Source organism: Jaculus jaculus, chromosome 1, assembly GCF_020740685.1.
Source record: "Jaculus jaculus isolate mJacJac1 chromosome 1, mJacJac1.mat.Y.cur, whole genome shotgun sequence".
Lineage (NCBI taxonomy): Eukaryota > Metazoa > Chordata > Mammalia > Rodentia > Dipodidae > Jaculus > Jaculus jaculus.
The window spans coordinates 281,849,807-281,864,546 of record NC_059102.1 but is presented as its reverse complement, the minus strand read 5'-3'; the positions used below and the strand labels follow the sequence as shown (position 1 = coordinate 281,864,546).

The following is a 14,740-nucleotide window of genomic DNA, read 5'->3' as shown; positions in this document are numbered from 1 at the left end:
TCATGTTTCCTCTCTCTCAGCCTAAATTATAACTTCCTTCTGGTTGAGTCAATTGCCACTCATTTACCTGCTTCCTAGATTTAATAACTACCCGTGTTGTCTCATCTACCTATTCTCAGTCCTTGTGGGTATAAATATTTTAAATTCATTACTTGTCAATTTACTAGTGTCAGGAAGAAGTGAAATACATTGTTTAAATGAATACTCTCAAATTCACATTGTATATAATACTCTAAGGGACATTGAAGATTTTCTCAAAGTTATCAAAACTATTGAAAGAATGCACATCTTTTGAAATCAAGTAAATGTGAGAAGAACAAAATTCAAAAATTGCATAGGTCAAATAATTACAGAAGCACAGATGGTGTTCTTTAATCAATTCTTTACTAAATATGTTTGGGACACTATTGTTAAAAATCCATTAAGGGGCTGGAGAGATGGCTTAGCGGTTAAGCGCTTGCCTGTGAAGCCTAAGGACCCCGGTTCGAGGCTCGGTTCCCCAGGTCCCACGTTAGCCATATGCACAAGGGGGCGCACGCGTCTGGAGTTCGTTTGCAGAGGCTGGAAGCCCTGGCGCGCCCATTCTCTCTCTCTCCCTCTACCTGTCTTTCTCTCTGTGTCTGTTGCTCTCAAATAAATAAATAAATAAATAAATTAAAATAAAATAAAATAAATCCATTAAGAAACTAGTCAAGAAATTTTTTCATGAAGTGAAGAGGCTCTTTTAAGAAATGAAATAGTATATGTGGAAAGGAGGGAATGTGATAAATTTTTATAGAACTTTTTTTTAGAACATTTCCTAATGTTTGGTCTATGCCTGTGGTAATTTGATTCAGGTGTCCCCATAAACTTAGGTGTTCTGAATGCTAAATTCCCAGCTGATGGAGATTGAGGAATTTACATCTCCTGGATGGAGTGTATTGTTGGGGGCAGGCTTATGGGTGTTATAGCAGTTTCCCCATGCCAGTGTCTGGCACACTCTCCTGTTGCTGTTGTCCACTTTATGTTGGCCAGGGGGGTGACGTCCACCCTCTGTTCAAGCCATCGTTTTCTTTTGCCATTGTGGAGCTTCCCCTTAAGCCTGTAAACCAAAATAAATCCTTTTTCCCACACGCTGCTATTGGTTGGGTGATTTCTAGCAGCAATGTGAACTTTACTGCAACAGTAAACTGATACTGAGGAGTGGGATTGCTTCTAGATACCTGACTATATGGCTTTGGCCTTTTGGAGCTCATTTTCAAAAGGAATGTAGAAGGATTTGAAATCGTGGACTAAGAGATGCCTTGCAGTGCTGTAAGTGCAGCTTGATGGACTATTCTGGTCAGAGTTGAAAGACCTGAATGCAGTAAGAACTATGGACTGTGAGGTTTGGCTTATGAGGGTGAGAAAGTGTTTTGTTTGGATTAGACTAGCAGTTTGTGGGATAAGCTTGCTCTTATGCCTGTGTCCTGAGAAGTTGTGCAGGGTTGCTTTGCATAGAAATGAACTGGTGTGAGCAGAGGAATATGGCACTGAAAAAATGAAATCTTTGGTCCTAAACTGGTGCTCATTCATCTGCAAACTGTTTGAGAGATTACAACCTTTGGGACTGGGCTAACTACCCTGTGTTGGGGCAACAGGAAGAATGTAGACTCTTTTGAAGGGGCCTGGGTGCTCAAGGAGTGTGCTGTTCTTCAAAGTCTGCTTTATCCCCCCCTGGATTAACAAACTGGCACCCTCCCTGGTATTATGGAATAGAAGAAATGCAGGAAAGAGAGGGTCATTGAGTTTGCAACATGGTTTTGTGTTTTGTAATTGGCTAAGGGCAGTGTGAATCTGGTTTGCTAGTTGCCTGTAGGCAGACTCGTGGGGCCATGAGAATGAACTGTGGATTGCAATGGAGACCCCATGAAGATGGCTGCTAAGGAACTGCCAGCCCGATGAGGCTTTCCAGGACTGTGATTGGCCTAGCTGGAGGGGTGGAATTGGAATACCAGAGACTTGTTGCTGGTTAGAAGTAGTGGACTTGGAGATTTATTACTGACTAGAGTTGTTGGATTTGAAGCTACAGAGTTTGATGTTTGCCCTGGATATTTTAAATCCTATATTGACTGACTATTTCTTTGCTATCCCCAATGCCATCTTTTGCAGTGTGAATATTTATTCTGTGCCATTATGGGTTTTTGAGGTTATATTTTGGTATTATGGCTCAGTTAAACGATCTTGAGGGCTGGAGAGATGGCTTAGAGGTTAAGCACTTGCCTGTGAAGCCTAACTACCCCGGTTTGAGGCTCGATTCTCCAGGAGCCACGTTAGCCAGATGCACAAGGGGATGCACACATCTGGAGTTCCTTTTCAGTGACTAGAGGCCCTGGCGCGCCCATTCTCCCTCTCTCTCTCTCTCTGTGTTGCTAATAAATAAATAAATAAATAAATAAATAAATAAATAAATAAATAAATAAAAAAATAAAAACAAAGATCTTGGACTATGGGAATGTATGAACACAATTGGGAATGATAAAAAATGTGGGGACTTTTAAAGTTGGATGAATGCACTCATCTTAGATCATAGGTGGTTATCAATTTATGAGGGCCGGAGTGGAATGTGGTAGATTGATTTATGTGTCTCCCATAAATTTAGGTGTTATGAATGCTAGATTCCCAGCTGATGGTATTTGAGAATTAATGTCTCCTGGAGGGAGTATATTGTTGGGGGCAGGGTTATGGTTGTTATAGCCAGTTTCCCCATGCTAGTGTTTGGCATAATCTCCTGTTGCTATTGTTCATGTTATGTGGGCCAGGGGGTGATATCCACTCTCTGCTCATGCCATCGTTTTCCCCTGCCATCATGGAGCTTTCCCATGTGCCTGTAAGTCAAAGTGAACCCAGAATCCTCTCTAGGATGGGTGATTTTTACCAGCAATGTGAACCTGACTGCAAGGAAATGCGAGAAGAACAAGATTCAAAAATTGCATAGGTCAAATAATTACACAAGCACAGATGGTGTTCTTTATTCAATTCTTTACTAAATATGTTTGGGGCACTATTGTTAAAAATCCATTAAGAAGCTAGTCAAGAATTTTTTTTTTTTTTTATGAAGTGAAGAGGCTCTTTTAAGAAATGAAATAGGGGCTGAAGAAATGGCTTAGCGGTTAAGCGCTTGCCTGTGAAGCCTAAGGACCCTGGTTCGAGGCTCGGTTCCCCAGGTCCCATGTTAGCCAGATACACAAGGGGGCACGCACATCTGGAGTTCGTTTGCAGAGGCTGGAAGCCCTGGCGCGCCCATTCTCTCTCTCCCTCTATCTGTCTTTCTCTCTCTGTCTGTTGCTCTCAAATAAATAAATAAAAAATTTAAAAAAAGAAATGAAATAGTATATGTGGGAAGGAGGGAAAGTGATAATTTTTTATAGTATGTTTTTTACAACATTTCCTAACATTTTTTGGGTCTATGCCCAAATCCTGGTTTTCTGAAGCTGCTGTAACCCAGTGTTACAAACCGGGTGGCTAAAGCAAGAGACATCCACTGTCTCACAGACACCAATGCTGGAGTCTGACATCATGGCACTAGCAGGTTGGCTCCTGTGAGAGCTGTGAGGAGAGAATATTCCAGGCCTCTTTACTTAGCTTATTCTTGTGCTTTTGTGTTTCTTCAAAATTCTTCTTGTATATGCTTCTGTCCTGAATTTTTCTTTTTTACAGGACACTGGTCTTTTTGGATTGAGACTTACGATAATGGCTTCATTATAATGTCATCAACTCTGGAGAGGCTTTTTCTACAAATAAATTTCTATTCTGTGATTTTAATGGCTATGATTTCAACAACTTTTTGTGAAGATGGAATGAACCCATAGTAGCCGTCTTCAGATGAATGATAAAATCACTGGTTTATATTGCATATAAGTGAGTGAGTAGTTCAAGTAAATTACTTTATGGATATTGCGTGGAATGCCATATATAAGATATACAGTCCTTAATTCATGTACTACAATGTGCTTATTAGTACCTAGAAATGTTCAAAACAACATGTACCTTAAGGGTAGTGATACATTTTCTTTAACTACAGCTATGATACACTCTGACCAGAGTATTTATTAGTGTGCACACAGCAGATAAGACCAGAGGTGGGCTTTTTGGATTAGGAACCCAGTGGATGAAACTATATTGACAATTTATAATTTAAAAAGCAGGACTCAAGAGATGGCTTAACAGTTAAGTGCTTGCCTGTGAAGCCTAAGGACCCTGGTTTGAGGCTCAATTTCCCACGACCCATGTTAGCCAGATGCACAAGAGAGAGCATGCATATAGAGTTCCTTTGCAGTGGCTGGAGGTCCTGGTGCACCCATTTTCTCCCTCTCTCTCTCTCTCTCTCTCTCTCTCTCTCTATCTATCTTTATCACTCTCTCCATATATATATATATATATATATATATATATATATATATATATATATATATATATATATGGTCTGTCACTCTCAAATAAATTTAAAAAAAAGAACTCTATTGAAATTTGTTTTTGACAATTTCATACACACACACATACACACACACACACTTTGTATTTTGACCAAATAAACCTACCACTCCCATCTTTTGCTATCTCCATTCACACTGAAACCCTTCTCTCCCCACATACTTCTAGATACATCATTGAAGAGAATGACTATCCTTCCCAGGCAACCTTTGACCCCTAGAAGCTCCTCAGGGAGCAGAAGAAAATCAGAAGCCTCCCTACTCCATGATGGAATGGCATCTAATCCTATGTTGTACAAGTCTTGTGCAGGAAATTACAGCTATTTTTGTGTTCATAATGCCGTGGCCATGCAATGTCCTGATGAGAGTCCACAGCCTTCTCCCCACTCTGCAACTCAGATAATCTTTCCACCTCCACATCCTAATGTTCACTGAGGAAGAAGATAATAGATTTTCTTTATAGAGATGTCCACTCATCAGTCATATAACAAAACACTTTCAGGTATTGCATTTAAAAAATCATTAAAAAATTAAAACCAAAATTTAATAATATATTTATATTTATAGAATTTTGTTCCAAAACAGTTTATCATGGAAACCCTGTCAGTCAAATTTTACCAGACTGATCATCTAGGAATCTTTTAAACATATGCAAAATCCAATTCCCATTCTGTCTTGATTTACTTTGAACATAATTTGCACAAATGGAGCTGGAGACATATCTTAGCAGTTAAGTTCTTGACTGTGAAGCCTAAGGACCCAATTTTGAGGCTCAATTCCCCAGGACCCACCTTAGCCAGATGCACATGAGGGTGCACATGTCTGGAGTTTGTTTGCAGTGACTAGAGGCCCTGGCATGCCAATTCTCTCTCTCACTCGCTATCTGCTTATTTCTCTGTCTATCACTCTCAAATAAATAAATAAATAAATAAATAAAATGGAAAAAAAAATTAAAAAGGATTTGCACAAATGCTTATTTTTAGGAGCTCCAATTCATTCTAGTATAGAATTGAGGATAATTTTATAAACTTTCACCTTGTAGGACCTAATTAACCCACAGTCTAGTTATCTCTTCATTTGGACCAACCATAAAATTAAAGGATTAGTAGAAATTATGAACAATTTTGTTCACACAATGAACAATGCAACTCATATTATGATAAAGAGAGTGCAAAATAGTTGTTCTCCTTTTGTAATACATATTACTGGCAGAGTTTTTTTTTTTTTTTAATCTAATTGAAAAAATAATTCTACTGTGGAAACTTACTGAATGAGATTTGAAAACTTACAGAAGATGTTCTGTCCACTTCACAGCGGCTGCTTAGAATAAAACAGGCTTCAGCATCATCCATCCTAAACAAAGACAGGAAAACAATCACACAAATGTTGTCTGAAAAACAGAATTGCAGTTCATGATCCACATAGCTCATGTAGGCAAAGGGTACACTTAAGACTTAAATAAAAGCTGAATATCTAGCAGAGCATGACTCTATTTGACTGCAATTAAAAAAATAAAAAATGTGGGGTTGCCTTGATAGCTCAGTGGCTTGCAGCAGAAGTAAACAAGATAAAATTTGTTGTTTTTCTTTGGGGGGATATTTTCAAATTTTCATAGGTACACTTTGCATCAATTAAGGAGTGGTGTGGATCTTTGTCTTATGGTTAATTACATTTCATCAGCAGTATCTCAGTAAGAGAGGGGACTCAGCCCTGCTCAGCATTTGTAAGTCAAATTTGGCTCCATCTACAATGACTGCAGATGACTCACCATTTTTCTAAAATCCTTTCTCCTTATGCTAAGGTTCTGACCCTAAATTGTGCAGTGAAGAAATATGCTTTAGCTTTTGATATAAAATGACTTTGCAACATGATATTATTTACTTTTAAATTATTGATGATTTTTTTCTTTTAAGTATACTATGATAAAGTGAGCTTTTTCAAAAATACTTGCTATGGAAAACAAAGATCTTAAAGGTCTGTAAAACTAATCCAAACCAAACAGTTTGGCAAATTATTGAGCCAGGATTAATATGAACATAGGATGACATTTTCTAAACATAACTTTCAACAAAGCAATCCAAAAATCATGCAACCGACCTTTGGAACTTGGCTGGAGAACCCTACTCCTTGTTCGTTGCATGGGGAACTGGGTTAAAGAATGTATTAGTGACATTAAATCCCAAATCTTTTACATGAAATTAGGATTAGAAGGGAACATGAAAATGAAAGCTATGCCACACTAAATTCTTTTGTAAGCCAACTTTATTAGTGCCAGCTGGCTACCCCTCCCTCATCCCCTTCCTCTTATTTGTTCATTTTTAGATCCTTGGAAGGATCTTTCCTTGGTAAATATTATTGATTTTGCAGAAAAAAAACATTTCAAAACTACTACCATAAATCTGATAATCCTAAGTAGCATCTAATTTAGCTCTCAATATATAATACTAATAGCTCAGATTAATTCCTTATTGACAAAGAAGCATCCATTCATCACTCCAGTTAACCTGGTCATTGTATGGATTTTATCCATGGTTATTGTGTGAAGACCTTGGTTGTCTAGACCCCATTCATTTAGAAGCAACTAATCCCCTAGCAGAGGAATAGCAAATGGGAACAGCTAAAGGCTGGATTAACTTGAGGTACTGGGAATATTTTATGATGTATAGAACTGTCTTCTATATGGAGTATTTAACCCACAAAAACCTAGAGATATACTTATTTTAATCTTTCAATTTTTTCTCATTCATTTTATTATTGAAGCTTCTACTATTTTTGTATCTGAAATTTAATTATAGGGAAAAATCTAGCTAGTCAAACTTTATTATTAATAAATAAAAAGTAAAGTCAGTATTCCTAAATAACTGATCATTTAACTTTTCCATCATCCCAAACACACAAATAGACAAACATACACACAAATAGACAAACATACACACAGTATGTACAAGCACACACAAAATATATATTCATTCATTTACAGACACAGCCATTGAGGGACTGATAACACACAAGAAAAAGAAAACATGCTAAAATTTGATGAGGAAGCTTTAAAATTTAAAACAGTGAATAATTCAAAATAATCATGAAGGTATGTTTTAAACTTTAAAAGCAGCAGAAAACATCTAGAAAACCCAGTCTACCCTGCTGTGCTCTAACACTATCCTGGGGTAGAATGCCCGAGCCCTTTGACAAATGGCTCAACTATGTAACCTTTATGTCCTACTAACAGATACACGTGCAACAGGAAGCAGCTCATCATGTCCTCTCACACATCTGATTGCTCTAGAACCCAAAGACGTTTTGTTTATGACTCAAGGCTAGACAGGCATTGCCTGGTTGCCTATACAGTGCCTGTTACAAGTTTCTTAAAATTTAAACCCTCACTCACTCAATTCTTACTTATCTTACATCATGTTTAGTTTAAGATGTTATTTGTGGAGTAAAAACACTGCTCATAGATTTGAAACTTCTCTAACATAAGGGGTGGATACCACAATTCATCAGTAACAACATAGATTATTTTATTGTTGTACCACATATCTCATTGCTTCATGTAGACTTAGGTGGTCTCAATCTCACAGTGATCCTCCTACCTCTGACTCCAGAGTGTTAGGATTAAAGGTGTGTGCCACCATGCCTGGATGATAATATTACATTTTAACACTTTAATTCAATCATCAGTGTTTAAAAAGCTAAATACCATATTCAAAGGTATATAAACATAGGTTTCAACACTAAATATTGCTAAAAAGTTAAGGGAAAATATATCAAAGCAGTCAAAATTATGGGGCATACAATGGAAAATAGCTGTCAACGTAGTAAAAATACTAGGGTATAAAATGGAAAATAGGTACCTACTTTGCTCTCAGTAGATCCTGATCTTTAAGGGCTGATCCTTGAAGGTAGATAACTCTTTGGGACCACATAGGAATTTGTAGCACCCTTCGAACCTGCACATCCATTTCCGTAGGGCACAAAATCACCACATAATAGTCCTAGTCAAAATCAAATGGATATGGAATGATATAGAAACAATAATGGTTTGTGTTATCCTAAAGTAGTAAATAAAATATTTATTTTAAATAAAATATTTACTTAGTTATAATTATAGAATGACACTAAAGAGTACACATAGGATTCCAGGTTGAAATTTGTTTTCCAGGTAGAAATATTAATGAATGAATTCTAGCATGAAGTTAATACTTTTAGGATGCAAAGAGTGATACTCATTTATACATTTTGAAATAATATGATCTGATAAAATTTTGAACATTTTTTGATGAATATTTTAATGTATTGAGGAAACTGACAAATAGGGATACAAAATAAAAGTTAAAGAGTTTTGAATCTAAATATTTCAAAATACATATTAAGTGGTTTAAAGTAAAATAATCTAAAAGAACTGTATCTCTCTGGTAAGGCATCATGATTTTAATGCACTAAAGTATATCTAATGGTAGCTGGGCATGGTGACACACACCTTTAATTCCAGCACTTGGGAGGCAGAGGTAGGAGGATCACCATGAGTTTGTGACCATCCTTAGACTGCATAGTCAATTCCAGGTCAGCATGAGCTAGAGTAAAACTCTACCTTAGGGAAAAAAAAAAAAAAACCAAAAAATAAAAATAAAAATGCAGATCTAATGGGAAGGTTTTTGAAGTTGAGCAGTCTTGATACTAATACTAAATAGAGTTAATTATTGTAAGATCAAAGATTATCCTAAGATAGTCTCAATAATTTATAAAGGCAAACTGCAGATTATGAAAACATTTAAAAACAAGATATGAATATTCTCAAGAAAGCAAACATAATTTACGTGAAAACAGTAATATTAACTTTGTTATCACTTACAAACTAGCTTTAAATGGTCTTCAAAATATTTAGAGATCTATGCACTTTACTTGAGAGGAGGATGATTAAGTATACTCAGCACTGTATTGATTACAGGAGTTAACTCTTTTGCACAAATTTATTGAGAAAAAAATAAGACTAATAATCCTTGTGCCTTTTAACTGGTGTAAGTGCAGTAAACAGAAGAACTGATTTCCTAAATCTACCCTGCCTCAGTGACCTAAAACGTGAGGAAAGTACCAACAAAATTTATGTGCAGAAATAAACTAGGAGAAACTTATGTATTCTTGTTTATAATTCATCTAATCATTTTCTAATTTTGGCCATTTAGTGCTACTATAAATACAAGCTACTTATGCTCCAGAAAGCAAATAAAATGGGAAGCTCCAGCATTCCACATTTCCATCAGCCATACTTCATGTAACTGCAATTTGCAAGTGAGTGATGATCCTGAGATGAGTTTCTCACTGCTATATCATATTTGATGTTAAAATTCACTTTTCATAAAAATATAATTTATGCTTTACACATTGGGAAAAAAGTAATCCTTTAATTCAAAGAAAATCTTTCTTTTCAACATTAACAACCACCTGTCTTCTACTGTAGCTATAGAAGGATATTTAAAAATTTGTTTATTCCTCTAGCATTTTTTTCTACGTTCCTGGTTATATTTGTAGTCCTTCATTCAGTGTTTCTAAATTTGGCTTGTAATATAAAAATTCTCCAGAATGCAAACTGCCTCATTAGTTAATTGACATTGGTAAAATGTTAGTAGTCACAAAATTCAGTATTTTTTATGATATTATTTGAATATACCTGTAGTCTTGGATGAGCATAAAATTCATTTAAAAAATCCATAAGTAAATCAATCTTCAGAGAGCTGACACACAGAACAACATGCTTTTCAGTCTGAGCTCTATGTCGACTATAGTTTCCACCTGACTTTTGTCTCTCCATCCACAAATAGGCCAATTGTTCAAACTGTAATGCATTTTCCACATGTGAAAATAAAGCACCAAACATAAGAAATATATAAAAAATAATCAATGCAAGCACCCACTGTTTATCAGGCACAATCAGTAGAACTCATTGAGATTCAAATTATCAGTGTTCCTTTCCAAAATGGGTTTATCATATGATTTGTACAGGGGTTACAAACATCTCCCTGAAGTTCAAGATATGATATAATAGTTCATGCACTGAGTGACAGAGAAAAGCTTCATCACCCTTTCTCCATACTCTTGTGATACAATCTATTCTCATACCAAGGATAGGGAGAAAGCTGAGCCATAATACTCAATGCCACAGACTAGCTATATAGTACATGATACCGAAGGGAAGTGGTTGGTGCAAGGGGAGAATGTCAGAAGGCAGATTTGGGAGTGAGAAGGTCACTTTAGTTGCCACACAATATGCATTCAGATACAAGTTTAATTTGAGAATACAAACTTAATTTAAATTTTCTATGTTTCTTATCATCCCAGTCATAAACCCTGGGCTTACTATAAGAAAATAATAGAGATTGTGTCTCCCTAAATGTGGCCACATTTTATATCTGACCCTTTGCAGTCTCCTTGTCTGCTGCCCACAGTGAGACAAATATTGCTTTAGTTGATAAACATAAATAATTAATTTTAATCTAGTTAAGTTTGTGACTTCTAGGTTTATTTTAAGTCCCTCCAAAATTTACTCCCATAGTCTGTCATCCTATAATTAAAAATATATTATTCCATAATAAGTAAAATTAAATAATATTCTTAAAAATCATGAATATTGAAGAAAGATGTGAGTGACAGTCACCTTTGACTAGAAAAAAAAGGCAAGTCTATATTTCTAACAAAATGTAGAAAGGTATTCCTGAAATATTTTTAGAAAATGATTAAACATGTGTTAGTAATCACTGTTCATAAACCACCCTATGTTTCTAATTTATGTAAAAAATTAAGTTTTACTCATTTCTATAGAAATGAGAAAGATTTTGTTTATACCTGTATGGGTAGAACCACAAGAGCAACACAGATCATCGCAACCACAAAGAGCTTGGAAGACCACGTTTCAGGAGTGACATCCCCAAAGCCCACAGTAGAAAAAGTCACAATGCAGAAATAAAGGGAATCAAAGAGATTTAGCTTCTTTCCTATTCGTTCCAGATGTTGAATCCCACAGATACTAAAAAAGAAAATATGGACAAAAATTAAAACTTACAAATTACATATATTATTTTTTGTTGTTCTTTTGTGATGAAAACAAATTTTCTCAAGAAATTTAATACCTTGTCTCTTGTGTTTTGTAATTTTTCCCAGAACAATATAATTTTGAAATATTCACCACACTAACTAGACATACTTTTATTTTGATTAATAGTCAAAAATGAAGCCGGGCGTGGTGGCACACGCCTTTAATCCCAGCACTTGGGAAGCAGAGGTAAGAGGATTGCCATGAGTTTGAGGCCACCCTGAGAATACAGAGTGAATTCCAGGTCAGTCTGGGCTAGAGTGAGACCCTACCTCGAAAAAAAAAAAAATAGTCAAAAATGTTAGCCAAAATATCATCAAGGATAGTTGAGTTTTGTCATGGTCATTCAATAAGTAGACTGAAATTCCTAGATAACACAGAGATATCAAATGTATGTTAAGGAATCCAAGACCAGAATTTGGTAAGCTTAATGCCTATAAAGTTTCCAAAAATATTGCAATTAAAAAAGAGGGATGGATTACTATACATGTGGCTATATACAGCAATGATTTGTGTTAATAGAAATCAAATACTATAATTTGAATATTATCTATATCAAAACTGGGGTTGAAATTAATTAATAATTCTAACATTATTGAATTGAGATCTTTAAGAAATACTGAGATTATGAAATCACAATCATAAAAGGATTACTGTCATGATTGTGGGAAGGAGTTCTCATATGTAAACATAGTTTACCTTCTCTCGTGCAATGTCTCTGTCCCTCCCAACTTCAGATGAAGATTCTACACCATTTTGTAATGCCATAAGAAGAATATCACCAAACTATAGCTCCTTAATGTTGGACTTCCAAGCCTTTATAACTGTGATACAGTAAATTTCTGCTCATTATAAATGACTGATCAAATTTTAAGAAATTTGCTAGTATATCACAAAGCAAACTAATGCAAAAAAAGTCATTTTCAAAAGGAGTCCTTCAGTACAGTAATCACCTGTAGGATGTTCACAGCGTTGAAATAAGTAAACAGTAGAGAGATTGTCATGTTTATAATTTAGTATATAATTAGGATAATGAAGTTCCATCTATGGCCATGCACCCTGACCATGCCTTCTCACCTTCATGGTGAACCTCTCCATTGCAGCTGTATTAAAAGGTTGGAGTGGATAGGACTTAGATGATCATGAGGATAGAGTCATCATAACTGACATTAACTGCTTTACTAAAGGACTAAAGAGAAGAAGTAGATATGGCCATTTAGCCCTTCTGTCATCTACCCAGTGAGAATACAGCACAAAGACTCCATCTCAGTAATTAGAGGAAAGGCCCTCTTCAAACACCAATCCTGCTAAGTTTTAATCTTGACCATCTCAGCTTCTGAAAGTGCTAGAAATAAATCCATTTGTTTTAATAAATTGTTCATTTTTATGTGTTTTTGCAATAGTGGCTAACATGGATATCTGTACTGAGAAGTGGGGTATTTGCTTAATAGTTGCTTTAAAATGTGGAAGCAGCTTTGGTACTGGAAAATGGGTATATGGATGAGTTTGGAGTACTGCTAAAAGAAGTCTATATTAAATTTGCATATGAAGGCAATACTTTTGGGGTTCAGGAAAAGAGAAGAGCAGCAGAGTACAGAGGCAATCATGATTTCAATGCTGGTATCATGAATGACATAGAAGCCTATGCTAATTAATTTTAGATTAGAGGTTAAGAATATTTTATAAGAAACTAGAGGAAAGCCCATCCTTGTAACAAAGCAGCATCATTTGCCTGAATTATATCTATGGCCTAGTACTCAATGCAAGGCAAAATTTCAAGTGATGAACTAGAACACTTGGCAGAAAAAAATATCTTAGTAAAGTGTTTTGGGACTTTCATGGCATCTCTTGACTGTGTGCTAAAAAGAGAGACGAGAGAACTGTGTTAAAGATAGAAGTTGTAATCAAAAGGGAAACAGACCATAAATTTGGAAGAGTCTCAGCATAGCCAGATTGTAAACAGTAAAAATGGTGCTCAGGAGAAAGCATGAAAGGTAGATTACTAAGAAATAGGAAGTCATATGTTACTTATCCAAACAACTAAGGCATGACCATGAAGTTATTCCAGAGATTTTGAAACCACCATGGGAATGGCAGGACACATGCACCATTGCTTGACACAGCTGATTTAGAAGAACCCCAGGAACTTATTGGGTCTCTGGGTGTATGTTGAGGGCAGCTTCAGTTCTCTGATCTCTGAATTTTGGCACAGTGCACCTAAGTACAGTGAAGGACAAAACTAGTATTCCTAAATGTGTGACTGAGAACACTCTTCCATAGGTCATAGGTGATATATCTTGGCAGTATAAAGCCTACAGGTATGCAGAGTCCATGACCTATGAAGGAGTAGCTCCTCCAACTAGGTGCCCAAAAGATATTGTGCTTGGTAGAAAAGTTTCATCAGGATGGATCCCACTGGGAAAATGCCTACTATTGATCTAGGGGTAAATCTTTCTCAGAATCCTGTTAACTTGTACAGCCTGCACTATGCAGTATCAGCCTGACAGACCTAGGTCTGCCAGATTCCAATTTTTGAAGGCTTCTCTCTGGGTTGTGTCCAATAAAGCCATTGTGATGGGTCTTCCTTGGCCTTTGGAACCCATAGTGCCCTCTGTGTCTAGAAGTTACAGCAAGTCAAAATGAGTTTCTTGAGCCTCAATATTTAATGTTTGCCTTGTCAAGTTTTTTCTAAGTTCTTTTTTGTTTGTTCAATGCAGAGTCTTTCTTGAGCTCAGGATGACCTGGAATTCACTATGTAGTCTCAGGCTACCCTAGAACTCATAGAAATTCTTCTAAATATGTCTCCCAATACTGCAATTAAAGGCATGAGCTACCACACCTGGCCTTCCTTGTTAAGTTTTGACATTACTTGGTGATGGAACAAATTAAGGCTTCTAGATCTGGTGAGATGCAATAATATATTTTTCCTTGCTTACTTTTTTAAATGAAAGAAACAAGATCATTTGAGGGAAGGGACCTTAGGTCGAAGGCTATTATTTCAATATGCACCATCCAAACCTAAATGCCCAAGTAATAGTATGAGGAGATGGGAGCATTAAAAGAAATTAGGCCACAAACACTTCTCATAAATAGTATTGTTGACATAATAAAATTCTGCAAAAAAAAAAAAAACAACTACATAGGACCCTTTCCTTCTTTCCACCTTTCACTATATGAAAGATGTGAAATAAGTCGTTTTTGA

The 14,740-nt window shown here is 36.0% G+C and overlaps 1 protein-coding gene across 2 annotated transcripts in view; it reads right to left on the bottom strand.

Annotated features, from left to right (window-relative positions):
* Positions 1-14,740, bottom strand: part of Kcnt2 (potassium sodium-activated channel subfamily T member 2) — a 365,450-nt gene that overhangs the window by 159,159 nt on the left and 191,551 nt on the right. For both annotated transcript variants that reach the window (XM_004659523.3, XM_004659524.3), the window contains exons 9-12: positions 11,292-11,472; positions 10,120-10,284; positions 8,310-8,446; positions 5,741-5,804 (exon numbers count right to left, since the gene is read on the bottom strand). In XM_004659523.3, the coding sequence (XP_004659580.1) occupies positions 5,741-5,804; positions 8,310-8,446; positions 10,120-10,284; positions 11,292-11,472 (547 nt within the window). The remainder of the gene's footprint in view (positions 1-5,740; positions 5,805-8,309; positions 8,447-10,119; positions 10,285-11,291; positions 11,473-14,740) is intronic.